The sequence below is a fragment of the Meriones unguiculatus genome, chromosome 20 (assembly GCF_030254825.1).
Source record: "Meriones unguiculatus strain TT.TT164.6M chromosome 20, Bangor_MerUng_6.1, whole genome shotgun sequence".
In the NCBI taxonomy this organism is placed as follows: Eukaryota; Metazoa; Chordata; class Mammalia; order Rodentia; family Muridae; genus Meriones; species Meriones unguiculatus.
Window position 1 is genome coordinate 68,238,452 of NC_083367.1, and position 16,585 is coordinate 68,255,036.

General features: G+C 43.6%; 1 protein-coding gene and 1 long non-coding RNA gene across 15 annotated transcripts in view; one reads left to right on the plus strand and one right to left on the minus strand.

The window, feature by feature from the left end:
• The window catches only part of Syne1 (spectrin repeat containing nuclear envelope protein 1), a 459,455-nt gene that overhangs the window by 193,221 nt on the left and 249,649 nt on the right, over positions 1 to 16,585 (plus strand). For all 14 annotated transcript variants that reach the window (XM_060373516.1, XM_060373529.1, XM_060373530.1 and 11 more), the window contains 7 exons: positions 162 to 344; positions 5,654 to 5,755; positions 7,863 to 8,066; positions 10,269 to 10,476; positions 11,599 to 11,711; positions 12,881 to 13,086; positions 14,444 to 14,599. In XM_060373516.1, the coding sequence (XP_060229499.1) occupies positions 162 to 344; positions 5,654 to 5,755; positions 7,863 to 8,066; positions 10,269 to 10,476; positions 11,599 to 11,711; positions 12,881 to 13,086; positions 14,444 to 14,599 (1,172 nt within the window). The remainder of the gene's footprint in view (positions 1 to 161; positions 345 to 5,653; positions 5,756 to 7,862; positions 8,067 to 10,268; positions 10,477 to 11,598; positions 11,712 to 12,880; positions 13,087 to 14,443; positions 14,600 to 16,585) is intronic.
• On the minus strand, positions 338 to 10,326 carry LOC132649548 (uncharacterized). Its single transcript, XR_009588047.1, has 3 exons — positions 10,204 to 10,326; positions 9,906 to 10,084; positions 338 to 859 (listed from the first exon to the last, which is right to left on the minus strand). It is a non-coding gene; the product is annotated as an uncharacterized LOC132649548 (long non-coding RNA).

The window sequence follows — 16,585 nt, forward strand, 5'->3', positions numbered from 1 at the left end:
GGATTTACGCTGTGTACTGGTTAACATTTAAGGTGCAATGTACAATGATTACTTTAAAACTGTCTGTTTATAATTTTCCTAACCAGGAAAGAATTTATGGGGGGGGAGTGGAGGCCCCAGATCCTCATATTTCATGACTTGGCTGGTACATTCTTTCCCAGGCCTCAGAGAGAATTGAAGAAAACATGGACAGGTTGAGGGCGAGCCTGTCCATCTGGGATGACGTCCTTTCAGGTAAAGATGAGATTGAAGGGTGGTCCAGCAGCTGTCTCCCTCAGCTGGCTGAAACCATCAGCGACCTGAACAACAGCATCAGAGCTGAGGAATTCCTGAGAGAATTTGAGGTAACTGACGGTGTGTGCATGTGGGGTGGGGGTGCATCATGACATAAAGTAGGAGAGGAAGTGGGTATTCCTGAGTCCATTCTGCCTTTCAAAGACACGATGAATATAACAAGTCACCTAACGTCAGCTGTTGATTTGAAGCATGGATTAGGCTCTAGTTAAGCATTTAAAAGAATTGTTTCTTAGTTGGGGCTTGTGTTCGTTGCTTTTCCGTGGCTGTGATAAAAACGCCCTGACAGAATCTGCTTTGGAGAGAGAGTTTATTTAAGCTTACAGTTCCAGGAAGGATACAGCCCATCATAGCAGGGACAGCGTGCCCGCAGGCGTGTGAAGCTGGCTGTCCCTAGCATCTGGAAGTGGGGCTAGGGGATGAGCCCTCAAAGCCAACCCCCTGGAAAGATTTCCTCCAGCAAATCTTCACCCGCCAAAGCTTCTGTGGTCTTTCAAACAGTGCCACCTACTGGCCACCAAGTCTTCCAACAGACGGGGATAATTTTCACTCAACACATTCAAACCTAAGTAAAAAAAAAAGAAAAGCTTACAAAATGTCCAGTTATTCTGAGAATATGGTACCTTCCTTTGTGAAGCCCAAATAGCAAGCGTTTGTAACGTTTTGTACCTATTGTTTGTCATTCAGAAAAAAAATCTTTCACTGAGTACTTGCACTATGCTGTATTACACTTTATTGTGGAAAGAGAAGAGACTTAAGGTTAGGAAATACATGGCCTTTTAGAACTGTACCTGCTTATTTATCTTAAACTATTTTCAATCCCGTTTATCGCATTGATTTTAAAATTGACTCAAGAAATCCCTAGCAAATGTTGTGTTGGGTTTTTGGTGACTTGATAAAAGCTAGAGCCATCTGGAAAGAGGGATCCTTAATTGAGGAATCCCTTCCAGCAGATTGGCCTCTACAGCCTTCTTGATTAATGATTTATGTAGGAGGGGCTGTCTCTAGGCCTTGGAATGTAGACAAGAGCAACCTGAACAAGACATGGAGAGCAGGCCAGGGAGCAGCTTGCACCCATGGTTCCTGCCTCTTCTGCTTGAGCTCCTGCCCTCACTTCCCTCAGTGATGGACTTTGACGCAGGAGAATAAGCCAAATAAGTCCTTCTTTCCCAAGTTGCTTTTGGTCACTGTGTTTATGAGGCATAAGCGTGAGATCCTGATCTTGGCTCACCAGAAATCTCATAAGGGCTTGTGAGCATGGTGATCTATCTGTGATCCTGTCCCCATGAGTCGGTGGCAGGGGTCCCGGAGCAAGCTGGTAGTCAGACTTTCCAAATCAGTGAGCTCTGGGTTCCACTGAGAGAGCCTTCCTCAGCATACAAGATGGAGAGCAATGGAGGAAGATGCTCAGTGTTGGCCTCTGGCCTTCACACACAGGTACACAGATCTGTACATAGGCCCACACACAAACACATGCTGATACATTTTACACACAACTTAAAAGATACACAGTGACAATTGGGCTGTGATGAGGAATTAGAGAGAGCAAGCTGTTTCAGAAGGCATCGAATCGCTGTCCTCCTGGTAAGGGATCTGCCTAAGCGTACTCGACAGCCCCGCATCCCGGCTGGAATGTACAGGAGCCAAATGAATGGCTGCAGTCTCATTTAAGTGTACTGCCTAAGTTACCCGGTATCTCTGACTCAAACAGTTTTTGACAGATTTTGTAATTAATTCCAATTTCTACATGTATCAGAACTTAATAAACCTATATAGACTACACATTCAGACATAATAAAGAATTCCAAGGTCATTTCAGTTGCGATCACCAATGTTAAAATTAATATTACAAATCATATAGTGATCTATGCTGGAGTCAGGCATTCAGGCTTTAAAAAAGTGGTTGTTAAGAATTGTGTAAGTTAAAAAGCAACAAATCAAGCAATCCAATTAAAAATGGGGTATGGAGCTAAACAGAGAATTCTCTGTAGAATATAGAATAGCAGAGAAACACTTAAAGAAATGCTCAACGTTCTTAGCCATCAGGGAGATACAAATCAAAATGACCCTGAGATTTCATCTTACACCCATCAGAATGGCTAAGATCAAAATCTCAAGTGACAACACATGCTGGAGAGGTTGTGGAGAAAGGGGAACCCTCCTCCATTACAGGTGGGAATATAAACTTGTACAACCACTCTGGAAATCAATCTGGCACTTTCTCAGATAATTAGGAATAGCGCTTCCTCAAGATCCAGCTATGCCACTCCTAGGCATATATCCAAAAATGCTCAAGTACACAAGGATACTTGCACAACCATGTTCATAGCAGCTTTATTCATAATAGCCAGAACCTGGAAACAACCCAGATATTTTCAGGATACAGAAATTGTGGTACATTGACACAGTGGAATACTACTCAGCAATTAAAAACAAGGAAATCATGAAATTTGCAGGCAAATGGTGGGATCTAGAAAAGATCATCCTGAGTGATATATCCCAGAAGCAGAAAGACACACATGGTATATACTTACTTATAAGTGAATGCTAGACCTATAGATAGGATAAACATACTAAAATCTGTGCATCTAAAGAAGCTAAACAAGAAGGAGGACCCGGGATGAGATGATCAATCCTCACTTAGAAAGACAAATGGGATGGACATTGGAAGTAGGAGAAAACAAGTAACAGAACAGGAGTCTACCACAGAGGGCCTCTGAAAGACTCTACCTAGCAGTGTATCAAAGCAGATGCTGAGACACATAACCAAACCTTGGACAGAGTGCAGGGAATCATATGAAGGAAGGGGGAGTTAGCAAGATCTGGAAAGAACAGGAGCTCCACAAGGAGCAAATATATCTGGGCACAGGGGTCTTTTCTGAGATTGATTCTCCAACCACGGACCATGCATGTGTATAACCTAGAACTCCTGCTCAAAAGGAGCACATGGCAGCTCATTATCCAAATGGGTTCCCTAGTAAGGGGAACAGGGACTCTCTTTGACATGAACTCAATGGCTGGCTCTTTGACCTCCCCACCCCCTCGGGAGGAGCAGTCTTGCTAGGCCACAGAGGAGGACATTGCAACCAGTCCTGAAGAGACCTGATAAGCTAGGGTCAGATAGAAGAGGAGGAGGACCTCCCCTATCAGTGGACTTTTGTGAGAGGCAGGGAGGAGATAAGGGAGGGAGGGTGAGATTGGGAGGGAATGAGGGATGGGGCTACAGCTGGGATACAAAGTAAATAAACTGTAATTAATGTGAAAATTTAATAAAGAAAAGAATTGTGTGAGCCAGCATTGAACGCAGTTGTTTAAACAGTGTTGGCTGGAGAGATGGTTTGGTGCATAAAAGCACAGGCTGCTCTTCCATGTTCAATTTCCATTTTCCACATGGAGACCCACAACCATTTGTAATGGTTCCAGGCAAGCTGACACCGTCTTCTGGCCTCTACAGGAACCATGCATGCTTGTGGTACACAGACATACATGCAGACAAAACACCCAACCATAAAATAAAACATAAATTAAAAACAAAAACAACAAAAAACAAAAAACCAGGCAACTCAGTTGAGTGGCTGGAACACGGCTTGTATTGCTTTTGCAGAGGACCTAAGGTCAGTTCCCAGCTCCCACCTTGGGAAGTTCACAGCAACATGTAACTCCAGGAGAATCCAATGCCTCTGGCCTCCACAGGCAGCTGCACGTGTGTGCACACACACATATAAACACACTAGCACACACGAATTCACACACACATGTATGTGCATAGAGACAAACACACATATATATGCATAGAGACAAACACACACACATGCAAACATACACACAATTTAAAGAGTAAAATAAATCTTAAAAAAAAAAACTAACTGTAGGGCCTGCAGAGATGACTTTGTGGATATGGCCTTCCTATAGAGGACCTGGGTTCAGTTCCCAGCACCAACATGGCAGCTCACAACCACAGGTGCCTGCATTTCCTGGGATCAATTACTTTCTTCTGGCCTCAGTGGGCACTAGCTATGAACACACTGTACATGCATACTCAAGCCTGATCATGAATAAAACTACAGTTCAATAGATGCCATTAAAAACAGAAATGAATGAATACTCAAAATGTATCATTTTTGCGGGGGTTGGTGGCGATGTTTCACACCTGTGATCTCAGTACCTTGGAGGCTAAGACAGTGCGACGGCTACAAGTTCCGGGTGAGCTTGGTCACCTAGCAAGAGCATGTCTCAGAAGGCACATTATCATTTACTAATCACTGTCATGCACATCAGTGTGCTCTAAGCCTTCGGATTCCTGGTGTCTCTTCCATGTGCCGCAGACATGGGGCATGTCATGCTGTGCTTTTCTATGGTGTGCCTCCCGCTCCACAGGGATAGAGAGGTCATGCTTAGAGCCTGCAGTGATGGTGAGTGCTGCAGCATGCTTTTTAGCAGGCCAAGTTGTCAGGTGAGCCTTCTCTTGCTGGCTGCAGAAACTCTGCTATCTGGTTCAGTCTCTCGGAGATGAGCTCTTAGCTGTTGACCATGTGATATGCCAGTTAGTAGATCAGTACACTGGAACCCACCCAGCGCCTGGCCCTGTCTTTCCTACTGCTGGGCCTTCCTTCCCACCAGCCCCAAATGAGTGTAGCTCAGCAGGTGACTTCCCTAACTGCTTCTGTAAAAGGCCACCAGTCCTGGCAGTGAGTCCCGCATTGTTACGGTGAATTGCTTTCTGAGCTCAGGCCATCGGAAGCTCTGCAACCACAAAGCACTAAATTCTGTTTTCCAAGCTGAGAGCGCTCTTTCCTTAAGCATTCTTTTGTGACTCAAAACTATGAAGTTCATAAGCATCTTTGCTCAGTAATGATTTTTTGGTGTTAATTGTTGATGCAAAAAAGAGGAGGTAACCTATAAAATGTCAAAATTACTTCTGCATCAGGTCCTGTAAATATTTATTTCAAGTGTGTCTTCTGTGTATGGTTGACAGTCACTGGCAGTCCTGATGTGCATTTGTGTTAGCATGCTTCTGCAAGACTGTGACGTTGCCATAGTAACTGGTAATAGTACTGCTAATGAATAAATCACAGCCTAGTGGGCATCTCCACTGACTCAACACTTTGGGTCAGTGCCTCATTTTTTCCAGGGGATCTTCTTTCCTAATAAAGGAGGGTAGGAAGGAAGACGTTCCCACATCTCTCCTCTTATTCAGAGTGAACTTTAACGTTTTCCACGCCTGTGAGGAAGTGGAGCAGATTTTCTAGGTACTGCTTAAAGCTGGAGTCCTGTCTGGCTCAGTAGAAGAGGCCAAGCAAACATAGCCTGTTGGTCTTTAGATTACTGATATCTTTCCTCCGTGTCTTTGCTTTCATAGTCTGAAGTTAAGAACAAAGCCTTGAAATTGGAAGAACTGCGTTCCAAAATCAGTGATCTCAAAGAACTGACCAAAAATCCAGAAACACCAACAGAACTTCAGGTAAGCATGTGGTGACTTTTTTAGCAAATGCCATCTAACAGCCAATCACAAACATCCTTACTCCCAAAATATGAGATGTAGGTGAATATGTGTACGTGTGTGTGTGTGTATTTCTCCGTATCACCATAATAACTGGAAAACATGGGCTTTTTAATATATAGGGGTTAAACATTAACATCAGCAGAATTCTATTTTCCCATACTTATTGTATATTTACAATTCAAACACTCTAATGTTATAATAAGAGTAGTTCTGCTCTTACTGAAGTTTGGATGCATTATCAACTGTATTGTTTCTTGCTACATTTTTCCATTTAGACAGGAATAGAACTCCCTTAAGGACTATGTGTTCTTACTAATAATGTGCTGATTCATTTACACAGTAATTGGGCCTGGGGACTGGTCAGGACTGCCACTGTCCCTTCCTGGTTTTTTATAAGGTCCCAGTCCCAGGTCAGGGAGGAGTCAGGTTGCCCAGGTTTGGGCTGCTGTAGCGTCTGAGCCATCGACACACCCAGTATGGTAGTCTGCTTTGGCCGATAGCCTCACCGGATGCTGGCTGAGGTCTCTAGTCTCTGGGGTGCCTTTCTATACTTTTTAAAAAAAGCTGTGTTCATGGATTTTTCTCTGTACCACTCTCTCTTTAAGTGACTTAGCCATGCTTGGCACACTGATCTCAGACATGTATGGGACTCTTGGACATGTCACTTGAAACAAAGGAAGTGACATTCCTATTCACAACTGAGAAATATGTGGCTACTGTCACACAGAGCCGAGTCATCAATGGATAACAAGCTATTTACAGAGTGAGGATTTAGCAAGGGTTTGGAGTGCGAGCTACTGTTATTCCGCACCTCTTCTCTCTTTCTCTGATTACCTCCCCTCTCCCTTCCCCCAAGGAAGTAGGATGGTATGTCTTAGCTGTCCTCGGGTGTAGGTAGAAGGACTCCTGTGCCACCACTTAGAGGGCAGGCTAATTTCTCTCTTGCAGCTGGCAGCCACTAGTGTCTGGGTTCTAAACCCTCGCCAGGCAGACTGGCTGACTATTGGTATATTTGCCAAAGAGTAAATGCTTGCAAGGGCGGCCTGCGTCTCAGCAGCAGTTGTGGTGGTGGATGTGAGTGCCAGCATGTGGCCTCAGCCCAAAAGTTATGAGTGAAGGAAGAGACCACCCTAAAGCCCACAGTGTGAGGACAGCTGGTTTGTCTAAGAAGGCATTCTAAAGGGACAAACTCTGAGATGTGTTGGCCTAAGAAAAGACAGAGTAAAGAGGCATTGTAGAGTGTACAAGCTCATCTAGGGACCTTCAGCTGGAGGTCTCAGCATTGAGGGCATTCTCAGCAAAAAACCCACAGACAGAGAAAAGCAGGGCTGCGGGAGGTAGCTAGCCAGTCTTCCGTTCTGAACGCCTCTCCCACCACCCAGGCTTGTGGGAACTCCAGCTGTGCCAAGCAGGAATAGAAGCTCACAGCAAAGCACCAAGAAAAGAGGCTCTCACTCATTGCTCACAGCCGCTCTGAGATAGGAGTTAAAAATACAGGAGGCCTTTATGTTTGATGGCTTTGCCGATTAGCCCTGATCTTTGAGTTGGGGGATTAAGACCAGGTTTTAGTTAAGAGTAGTTATAAGTCCCTTTATTAACTCAGGAGCCACAAAAATCAACTTTCCTGAAATGCCTCATCCCAGGAGATGAAAGCAAGTAGCCATACAGGATATACATCTTACAGGATAAAATTGCTTCGCTGTTAAATCCTGTGGTGGGTTTCCTCCAACCAGAGTCACACCCAAGCCGACTTGCGTGAGCATCCCCGGTGGAGAATTAACTCTTGGCCTTTAGTATGTGATCTCCTCTTCCCTGGAGCCTCCATGGAAGCTACACTCTATTCAGGCGCAGGGTTAGCTGTGGCTCTGCTCTTTCCTTTCCCTCAGTGTGCTTGGCAGCTCACTCTCCTAGCTTTCCGTCCGGGGGGGAAAGGCCGTTAGTGCTGGAGTGGCTTCCATGGTGAGCCTAATGTGTTCTTGATGGAGTTACACATAAACAGAATTCCTAGCCAGTGAGTGTGCTTTCCGTCCTCCCCGGTTTTCACAAAACTGAGTTTTATATGTAGTTTATAGAAGCAGACTTACGGCAGACACTGGAGCATGCCAGAGAACTCACCGAGGAGGCAAAGGGAACCCTGAAGGATTTCACTACTCAAAGTACCCAAGTGGAACGATTCGTCAAGGACATAACAACGTGGCTGATCAATGTGGAGGAATCGTTGACCAGATGTGCCCAAACCAAGACATGTGAGGGGCTGAAGAAAGTCAAGGTAGGTCAGAACTCGCCTCCATTGCTTCCTCTTCAGTCTGTAGTCATTCTCCTGTCTCGTAACTGTGATAAACATATAACTTCTGCTTTCAAATACTCATATGTGAGATATTAGCACCCAGATTAACCAATTCATCATATTAGACAGAGAAGAGTGAGTGGTGTGAGAACTTGACACAAGCATCAGGAAGATGGGTAGAGAGTAGACAGTGTGCATTGCTGGAGGCCCTACCAGCCAGCTATGCATATATGTGTGTATCTATATTTATACATATTTGTATTTACATGGTATATGTTATGTATATAGTATGTGTTATGTTATAGATCTGTATATAATATATATCTTATAATATATGTACATGGATATATATATATATATATATATATTCACAGGAGAGAGAAAGAGATCTTTTTCAAAAGAACAATGTTGAAAATTCGTCTGTCTCTCTCTCTATCTATCTATCTATCTATCATATATTCTGTTTTGTAAAAGGGTAAGGTCTGTGGAAAGCTTTTTTGACTCTATCAGTTTTTAGGCTTGAATTTCATAGCTTAAAATCTCATAGCTTATCTCATCACTTAATTAGCTTTGTGTTTCATTTGAACACTTTCATCTATAGAATACTGTAATTTTTTAGGTGAGAAAATCATCCTATGTCCTTTCTTCACATTAACAGATGACAGTTCTGCTCAACTGTTTGTAAAGTAGATTTATAGTGCTAACTTTTCAACATTGTTCTTTTGTAAGAGATCCCTTTATTTCTTCGTGTGTGTGTGTGTGTGTGTGTATGTATGTATGTATATGTATGTATGTGTGCGTTCACATGTGTGTCCAGGTGTCCAGAGAGTGCAGAAGGGGATTTGGAGTGACAGGTGTGTGTGAGCCTGGAGGTGGGGAACCAGCTCGGGTCCTCTGTGAGAACAGCATGAACTTTTAGCCACTGAGCCAACCCTCCAGCCCTCCAGCCCTGGCCACTGTTCTTCCTTAGCATAGTTTTATACTAGGCCACAGCCCAGGACACAGAGCTTTAAATCTGCTGCTGGTATGTCCCTGTGCCCTGTAATCCCTACACAGAAGCACACAGTGACCCACTGAACAATAAGGGCTACACTAGTTTCTAATGTAGAACTTGAACTCAGGATCATAGCTGAGGAACTCTAGCTAGAATAGTTTGTGATCTGAGATTACGGCCTGGATTCCAGCCTCCTCCAGTAGCTGTTACCAAGGAGGACAGCCACAGTTTATTAAAGGATCAGTGCAGGACTGGGCGACGGCTCATTTGGTGATCTCCTTGCTGGACAAGCTTGAGAACATAAACTGACCTTGAGAGAGAGAGAGAGAGAGAGAGAGAGAGAGAGAGAGAGAGAGAGAGCTGTGATTGTGGCTCAAACTTGTAATCTTATACTCTTAGTGTTGGGGTGGAGACAGATAAATCCCTGTGACTCAGTCAGCCTAGCAAAGTCGGGGAGACTGTCTCAAAAATCAAGATGGAAAGCTCCTAGTGGCTGTCCTCTAAGCTCCACACGCATGCAGACACATGAATACACACATATACACAAGGACACATGCTAAAAAAGATAGAATCCATATGGGTCTATGAAATATATATTTTGTCTATTGCACAAGTTCTTTTCAATTTTTTAATATTTCTTTTCATTATTTTTGAGATTTTGCTTGAGTGTTGTAATTGCGTCATTTCTATTTCAAGCTCCCCCTACTCCTTCTGTGTCCCTGCATTCCTCTCAAATTCATGACATTTTCTTTAAATATTATTATTGGTGTGTGTGTGTGTGTGTGTGTGTGTGTGACCTACTGAGTCTACTTACTATTGATACTTACATTTAAGGCTGAGCACCTGAGGCTGACTAGCCTGGCAGAGCCGGTCCCCAGAGAAGATTGATTCTCCTCCTCTTAGCAGCCATGGACTTCCCAAAGCTCTTTGTCTAGAGAGTCCTTCCACCCATGCTGAGATGTCAACTGGCATTGTCACTGTACATAAGATTTCGTGGGTTCAGCATCTTTAGAATATAGAAAATACTTTTAAATCCTACTTACAGGTATACACGACCGAGGAAATGTCAACGTTGTTCCTTTAATATCTGGTATGTTGTTAAACATACCAGAGTGAAATAATTACCACGTTTCTTTTGAACAGGATGAGTACCCCTCATAGCATATTCACAGCATCGTTTCTTCATGTAGGACATACAAAAAGAACTTCAAAGTCAACAAAACAATATCAGCTCCACCCAAGAAAATCTCAACAGTCTGTGCCGGAAGTACTACTCCGTGGAGTTGGAGAGCCTGGGCCGGGCAATGACGGGGCTAATAAAAAAACATGAAGCCACGAGCCAGCTGTGCACGCAAACCCAGGCCAGCTTGCAGGACTCTCTGGAAAAACACTTCAGTGGTGAGTGAAGGACTTTCGTCTGAATCATCTGTTTATGAGAAAGGGCTTGGACCAAATGCTGCTCAGAAACTGCCAGAAGTCTGAACAAACTTTCCAGTCAGATTTAAATTCATTTATGTCTGAGATTTGGGTAACAAAAGTTTTATTCCAGACACTCTAGCCTTTCAGAGAATGTTCTCTTTCTCTTTGAGAAAGCAGGAGTATACCCATTTAGATGACGCTGAATTTTATCTGGATCTTCTACATAGGAGCTTACTCATGTGAAGAACTACCTCTCTGTTCAAGTGGTCAGCAACTACTGCCCAAATATCGAAGGACACTTTCTCATGCTAGAATGAATTGTTGCTATATACATGGATGCTAAAAAGAGCCATAGCCATGGCAGCCATATAGCCCAGGAAATTTGCACTCCCCGTCTTTGATGTGGGAACATAGCAGCTTTCTAAGCCAGTCTAGTAGAGAATGTGGTTCTTGCCAAGGCCATAAAGAAAACCTTTCTTTCAGATCTGGGGAGAGGGCTTGTGGGTAATTAGCTCGGTGTTCAAGCATGAGGAGCTGCACATGGATCCCATGCAGCCATATGAAAAGCTGACTCTGGTGGTGCACATCTGTTCACGCAGCTCTGGGGAGAAAGAGATGGGTGGATCCCCGGAGCTCAGTAGACAGCCAGTCTGGCTTCATCTATGAACTCCATCTTCACTGAGTGACTCTACCACAAAAAATAAAGTTGGAGTGGAAGAAAGTCAGCTGTTGTAGACTTCTAGCTTCCACACACATGCACACACACAAATGAACATGTGTGTGTTTGTCTTTAACACTCCTGAGAATGTGTCTTCTGGCATTCTTATAACCTTTTTCCCAAAATAAAGGAATATAATGGGAAATCACATTTTCCAAGTACTCTATTAGTTTTCAGTATCTCTGAGATAATTTCTCCATTCCACCATAAATATTCATGGGGGTAGATCACATTATAATCTTTTCTTTATGATTGCTTTCTTTTTTGGGATGTTTTGCAAAGCAAGATGGAAAGGGATGAAATAGAGAAATAATTAATTGCAACAGTCCTAGGAGCTCACTCACCATTTTGGATTTATCTTTCCTTGTCGTTATTTTCAAAAGATTCTATGCAAGAATTCCAAGAATGGTTTTTAGGAGCAAAAGCAGCAGCCAGAGAATCTTCTGAGCTAACTGGGGACAGCCAAGTTCTAGAAGCTAGGCTCCACAGTCTTCAGGTATGGATGACGTGATCTGACGTGGATGGCGTGATCTGACAGGATGCTGTGAGCTGATGTGGGTGCTGTGAGGCTGACATGATGCTGTGATCTGACAAGATGCTGTGATCTGGTGTGGATGCCGTGATCTGACATGATGCTGTGATGATGATGACACTCTTCCTTCCCCAAACACTTCCCTGGGCCAGACTTATACTGTTTCTTTGCCTGAACCATTTTTGTCCATCTTTCCTTCCTCCCATCATGGAGTTGGGCTGTTGAGTCAGAAGGGGTTATGCAACAAAAGAAGTCACAGAGAAAACAAAGCAAGCTGGAATTGTCTAGGCCAATTGGAATTGTTTCATGTTTTTTAACTACCTGGCCATACTTTAAGTCATTCAAAATGAAACTTTAATATTTGTAGCAGAAAAAAAAATATTTTTAGCACTACAGAGAAACTTCTAGGAGTGGTTTATTGTCTGCTTTTAAGGAAAAATTACCTTATGTCTTTTTCTATTTTATTAGTTTGGGGTCTAAGTTTGAAAATATATTTGAATCAGAATAATGGCTATTACAGGCCATTTGCTGTCTATTAATGGAAGAAAATATATTCATCCAGGACAACTGCTATTGTAAAGCAGAAGCTAGATGGACTTTCAGAAGCATAGGTTCAAGTGAGGTTTTGGCCAAGTTTTCATAGCTACTTATCTGAATATAGCACAGTGCTAAGTATTGTAAAACCAATGTTTATGTTTTTAAAAAATCAGTGGGACCCATTGTGGTGGTGTAAGCCTGTGATCCCAGCACCTACACTGCCAACACGAGAGGCTCCTAAGTTAAGGCCGGTCTACCGGTCTATACTCCATGAAACAGCCATCAAAAAAAAAAAAAAAAAAAAAAAAAAAGATCTCTGTTAAGGCACATGACAGGAGAAGACTGAGAATGAGAACTTCCTCTTAGGCCGCCTATTGTTTTCCATTTCTCCTTAGCACCAGTTGCTGTCCTGTCTTGCCTGCATCAGTTAGGAGCCTTAATTTTATCCAACCATGTGCATCCTGCTCAATCTAGCCCCCTTCGACCTTTCCCCCTCAACTGTGCTTTGCTTCCCGGTTACTTTATTACCTCAGCTCAGCACTGTGATCAAGACTCCCACTTACAATAGCACGCATCTCTATTGCCTTAACTTCCAGGGTGTCCTGGATTCAGTCAGCGATGGGCAGAGCAAGCTGGACGCAGTGACTCAGGAAGGGCAAACTTTGTACGCACATCTGCCCAAGCAGATTATTAGCAGCATCCAGGAGCAAATCACAAAAGCCAACGAAGAGTTCCAAGCCTTCCTGAAACAATGCCTTAAAGACAAGCAGGCTCTCCAGGACTGCGCACTGGAGCTGGGGAGGTAGGTTATCAGAATAAATGTGCATTTCACCACACACAGAACCACTTTCCAAACACTTTTTTTTTGTCTTTTTAAAAAATTTTTAATTATACTTTATTTACTTTATATCCCCCCTCTATTCCCTTCCTCCTCCCCTCCCAATCTTTCTCTTCCTCCCACTTTTCCACACACTCCCCTCCCCAAGTCCACTGATAGGGGAGGGTTTCTTTTTCTTCCTTCTGATCCTAGTCTGTTAGGTCTCATCAGAGCTGGCTGCATTGTCTTCCTCTGTGGCCTGGTAAGGCTGCTCCCCCCCCCCTCAGGGGGAGGTTATCAAAGAGCAGGCCAATCACTTCATGTCAGAAGCAGTTCCTGTTCCCATTACTAGGGAACCCACTTGGACACTGAACTGCCATGGGCTACATTTGTGCAGGGGTTCTAGGTTTTGGGAACAGTTCATGTGAAGACACAAACAATGTTTAATTGTGAGTTTAAATTGTAATGAATGTTGACTTGCCTTAAGCAAGGCTGATTTTTATTTAAAGAATGATGGCTGCTTCTGAAAGGCTCTTTTGGTTTCATTTCCTGTGTGGGGGTGGGGAGTCAAGGAATTATATCCACTGGTAATCATAAATGACCTGGCTATATGCCATTTTAGTCAATTTGGCTAACTTGGGTATTAGAACCAATTTCTTTTCCTCTGTATTCATGTCTGCTGAGATAATCTTGGTATAAAACAGCTATTGAATTTCATGGATCAAGAGTCCAATCAATCACACACACACAAACACACATCAGTGGAAGAAAATATATTACTAGAAGGTAAACTCTTTGCTGCAGGGAGAAAAGACATCTGTGGGATCAGGCTGTCTTCCTTGTGACAATCTTACCAGTAAATGTATCTGTTTTCCTCTTGCATCCCAGCTCTCAAAATAACAACTCTTATTCCTTATATTTATGAATATATGCCTAGGCCATAGCTTTGGCTTATTCCCTGACTAGCTCATAATTCAACTACCCATTTCACTTATCTTATGTGTGCCGTGTGGCCAGTTACCTCTCCTACAGTTTCACGTGTCCATCTTTCTGAGAGCCTGGGGTGAATCTCCTGTCTCTGACTATATCCCAGACTTTATCTCTCTCCCTGCCAGAACTCCCCCCTATTTCTGGACTCAGCTAATAGGCCATCAGCTTTTATTGACAGGAACTGCTTCCACACAGACACAAGAGGTTTCTTCTAGACCTCTTGTTGAAGCCTCTATATAAGTTGAAAATTCATGAGGCTTTAATTACTGCAGAGATGAGGTTGTGACCTCAGCTGTTGGGACAGTAACAGACACGTTGAAAGGTTTCTAAGATGTTTCTTTTTTCCCTCTAGCTTTGAGGACCAGCACAGAAAACTGAGCTTATGGATCCATGAGATGGAGGAAAGGCTGAACACGGAAAACTTAGGGGAGAGCAAACAGCACGTGCTGGAGAAGAAACATGAAATCCACAAAGTTGAGCTGTTTCTGGGAGAACTCCTGGCGGCCAGGTGTGGTGCAGAAGTGGAGAGGGTTGTTGAGTTGTGGTTTTAGGCTGGTTAGTTAGTTACTGGCCTGTTTTTGGTTGATTGTAATGTTTGTGGTTCCTTCTGTTCCTGACTGTCTCAGCTAACAGGCTGTATTCTTTATGGAAGTGTGTGTTCTACACAAGGTGTGGGAAAATATAAGTCGATCATTTATATGCTGGATCCCTCTGCCTTTGCTCAAGAAGTTAGGTTGCTCCCTTCTCTCTCTAGCTTCAGCTTAGCTTTAGTGGATTTTATTAAGAATATTTCACTTCCCTTTATGGGATTAGCTTGTGTTCATTACTACCAGAAGAAGCTGACATAAGGAAAGAAAACTACAAATTCACAATGACAGAAAATACAGATAGAAACCCCAGTTCCCATACATGTCTTCACAAACTGTAGCTTCCAGCCATGTCGCATTCACTCGTCCTTACAGTACCATTAGTGCCCTAAGAACTGTGGCCACTGGTGCTCATCCTCCCTCGATTCCTCTCCTCTGTACTCTCTCTTCATTGCTACCTAGGCTCCTCTACTGGGTTGAGTCCACTTATCGTTTGACACCAATGCCATCTGCAGTGTTTCCATCCTTACATTCTTGCTCCACTCCTAGCACTTTTCTGTTTTGTCTCTGCTGTAAGGTAAAAGGCTGTACACTAGGAAGGACAGCTTGATCTGGAACTCAGGCTCCTTAATGACCTCTCTGAATGCTTCTCTGTGAAGCAGAGAAGAACAGAACACACCATGCTTAATCAAACAATCACTGAAATTATACCCTGAGCAAAAGCTGCCTAATTCAGAAAACTACAGTCCTTCTCCATTTCCACTGAGTTCTGTTTATGGCCCAATATGCTGGTTTTCACCGTCTTGAAGAGCAACCTTGCAAACAAATGTGCAGCAAAACATGCGTCATGACTAAAATTACTCCATAGTTTCTGTGGAGCTGTGTATGGGACCCCTGTGGAGATCAAGATCCCTGAGCACTCAGTTACATGGCATACATGTTATGTCATCTATCCTGCTTGCATCCCCCACAATACGGATCAGCTCCTGATTACTTACAAAGTAGGGGTTATGGAAGTAGCTGTTGTGTGTGATTCAGGGAGTACTGAGAAGAAGAGAAGTCTGTGTGCATTCAGTGCAGACACAATTATTTAAAATACAGATTCAGAGCAGCTGGGTGTGGTAGCACATGCCTGTAATCCCAGAACTCGGGGAGGCAGAAGCAAGGGGATCTCTGTGAGTTCAAGGCCAGCCCTGTCTACAAAGTGAGTCCAGGACAGCCAAGGCTACACTGAGAAACCCTGTCTCAGAATACCAAACCAAAACAAAGAATAGATTCTGTAGGTTGGTAGTCAGATCTGCAGATGTGGAGCCCTGAGACTCAGGGGCCTAGAGCCACGGTACTTGTTGGCACTCCACTTTGGTATTACCGAGATGTGTTCCTGGTGCGCTTTGGTTCTGCCTCTGGGCACCCTTCAAGGACTTCAGTTCTTCCCATCTTCCCGCTCCCATTGTCTGGAAAAACAGACAATGTTGACAGAAGAGAACAATAGTATGGCTCTTACTAATTTTCTGAAAACCAACCTTATTTTTCTTTCCGAATCTTGGATGGATACACCATAATATAAACAAGCCAGCACCTGCCTCCCCTGAAATGATTTCTGTTCCTGACCCTATTTCTTGACAGGCTGCTGTTTATAGTCATCACTCTCTCCTGACATCACTATTCTAAAACTGCACAGGAGAAAAGGGCCATCACAAAATTCACTGTCTTTTTTGTACTTCTCTCCCCTCCCCCCTCCTGCCGGCATGCATGGATGCAGGTGTATGTGGAAGACAGATGGCAACCTTAGCTGTTGTTCCTCAGACACCGCTCACCTCCCTCACTGCCCTGCAACTCTTCAAGCACACTAGGCTGACTAGTTAGCGAGTCCCGGAGAGGCCATCTCCCTGCCCCCACCTCCCAGC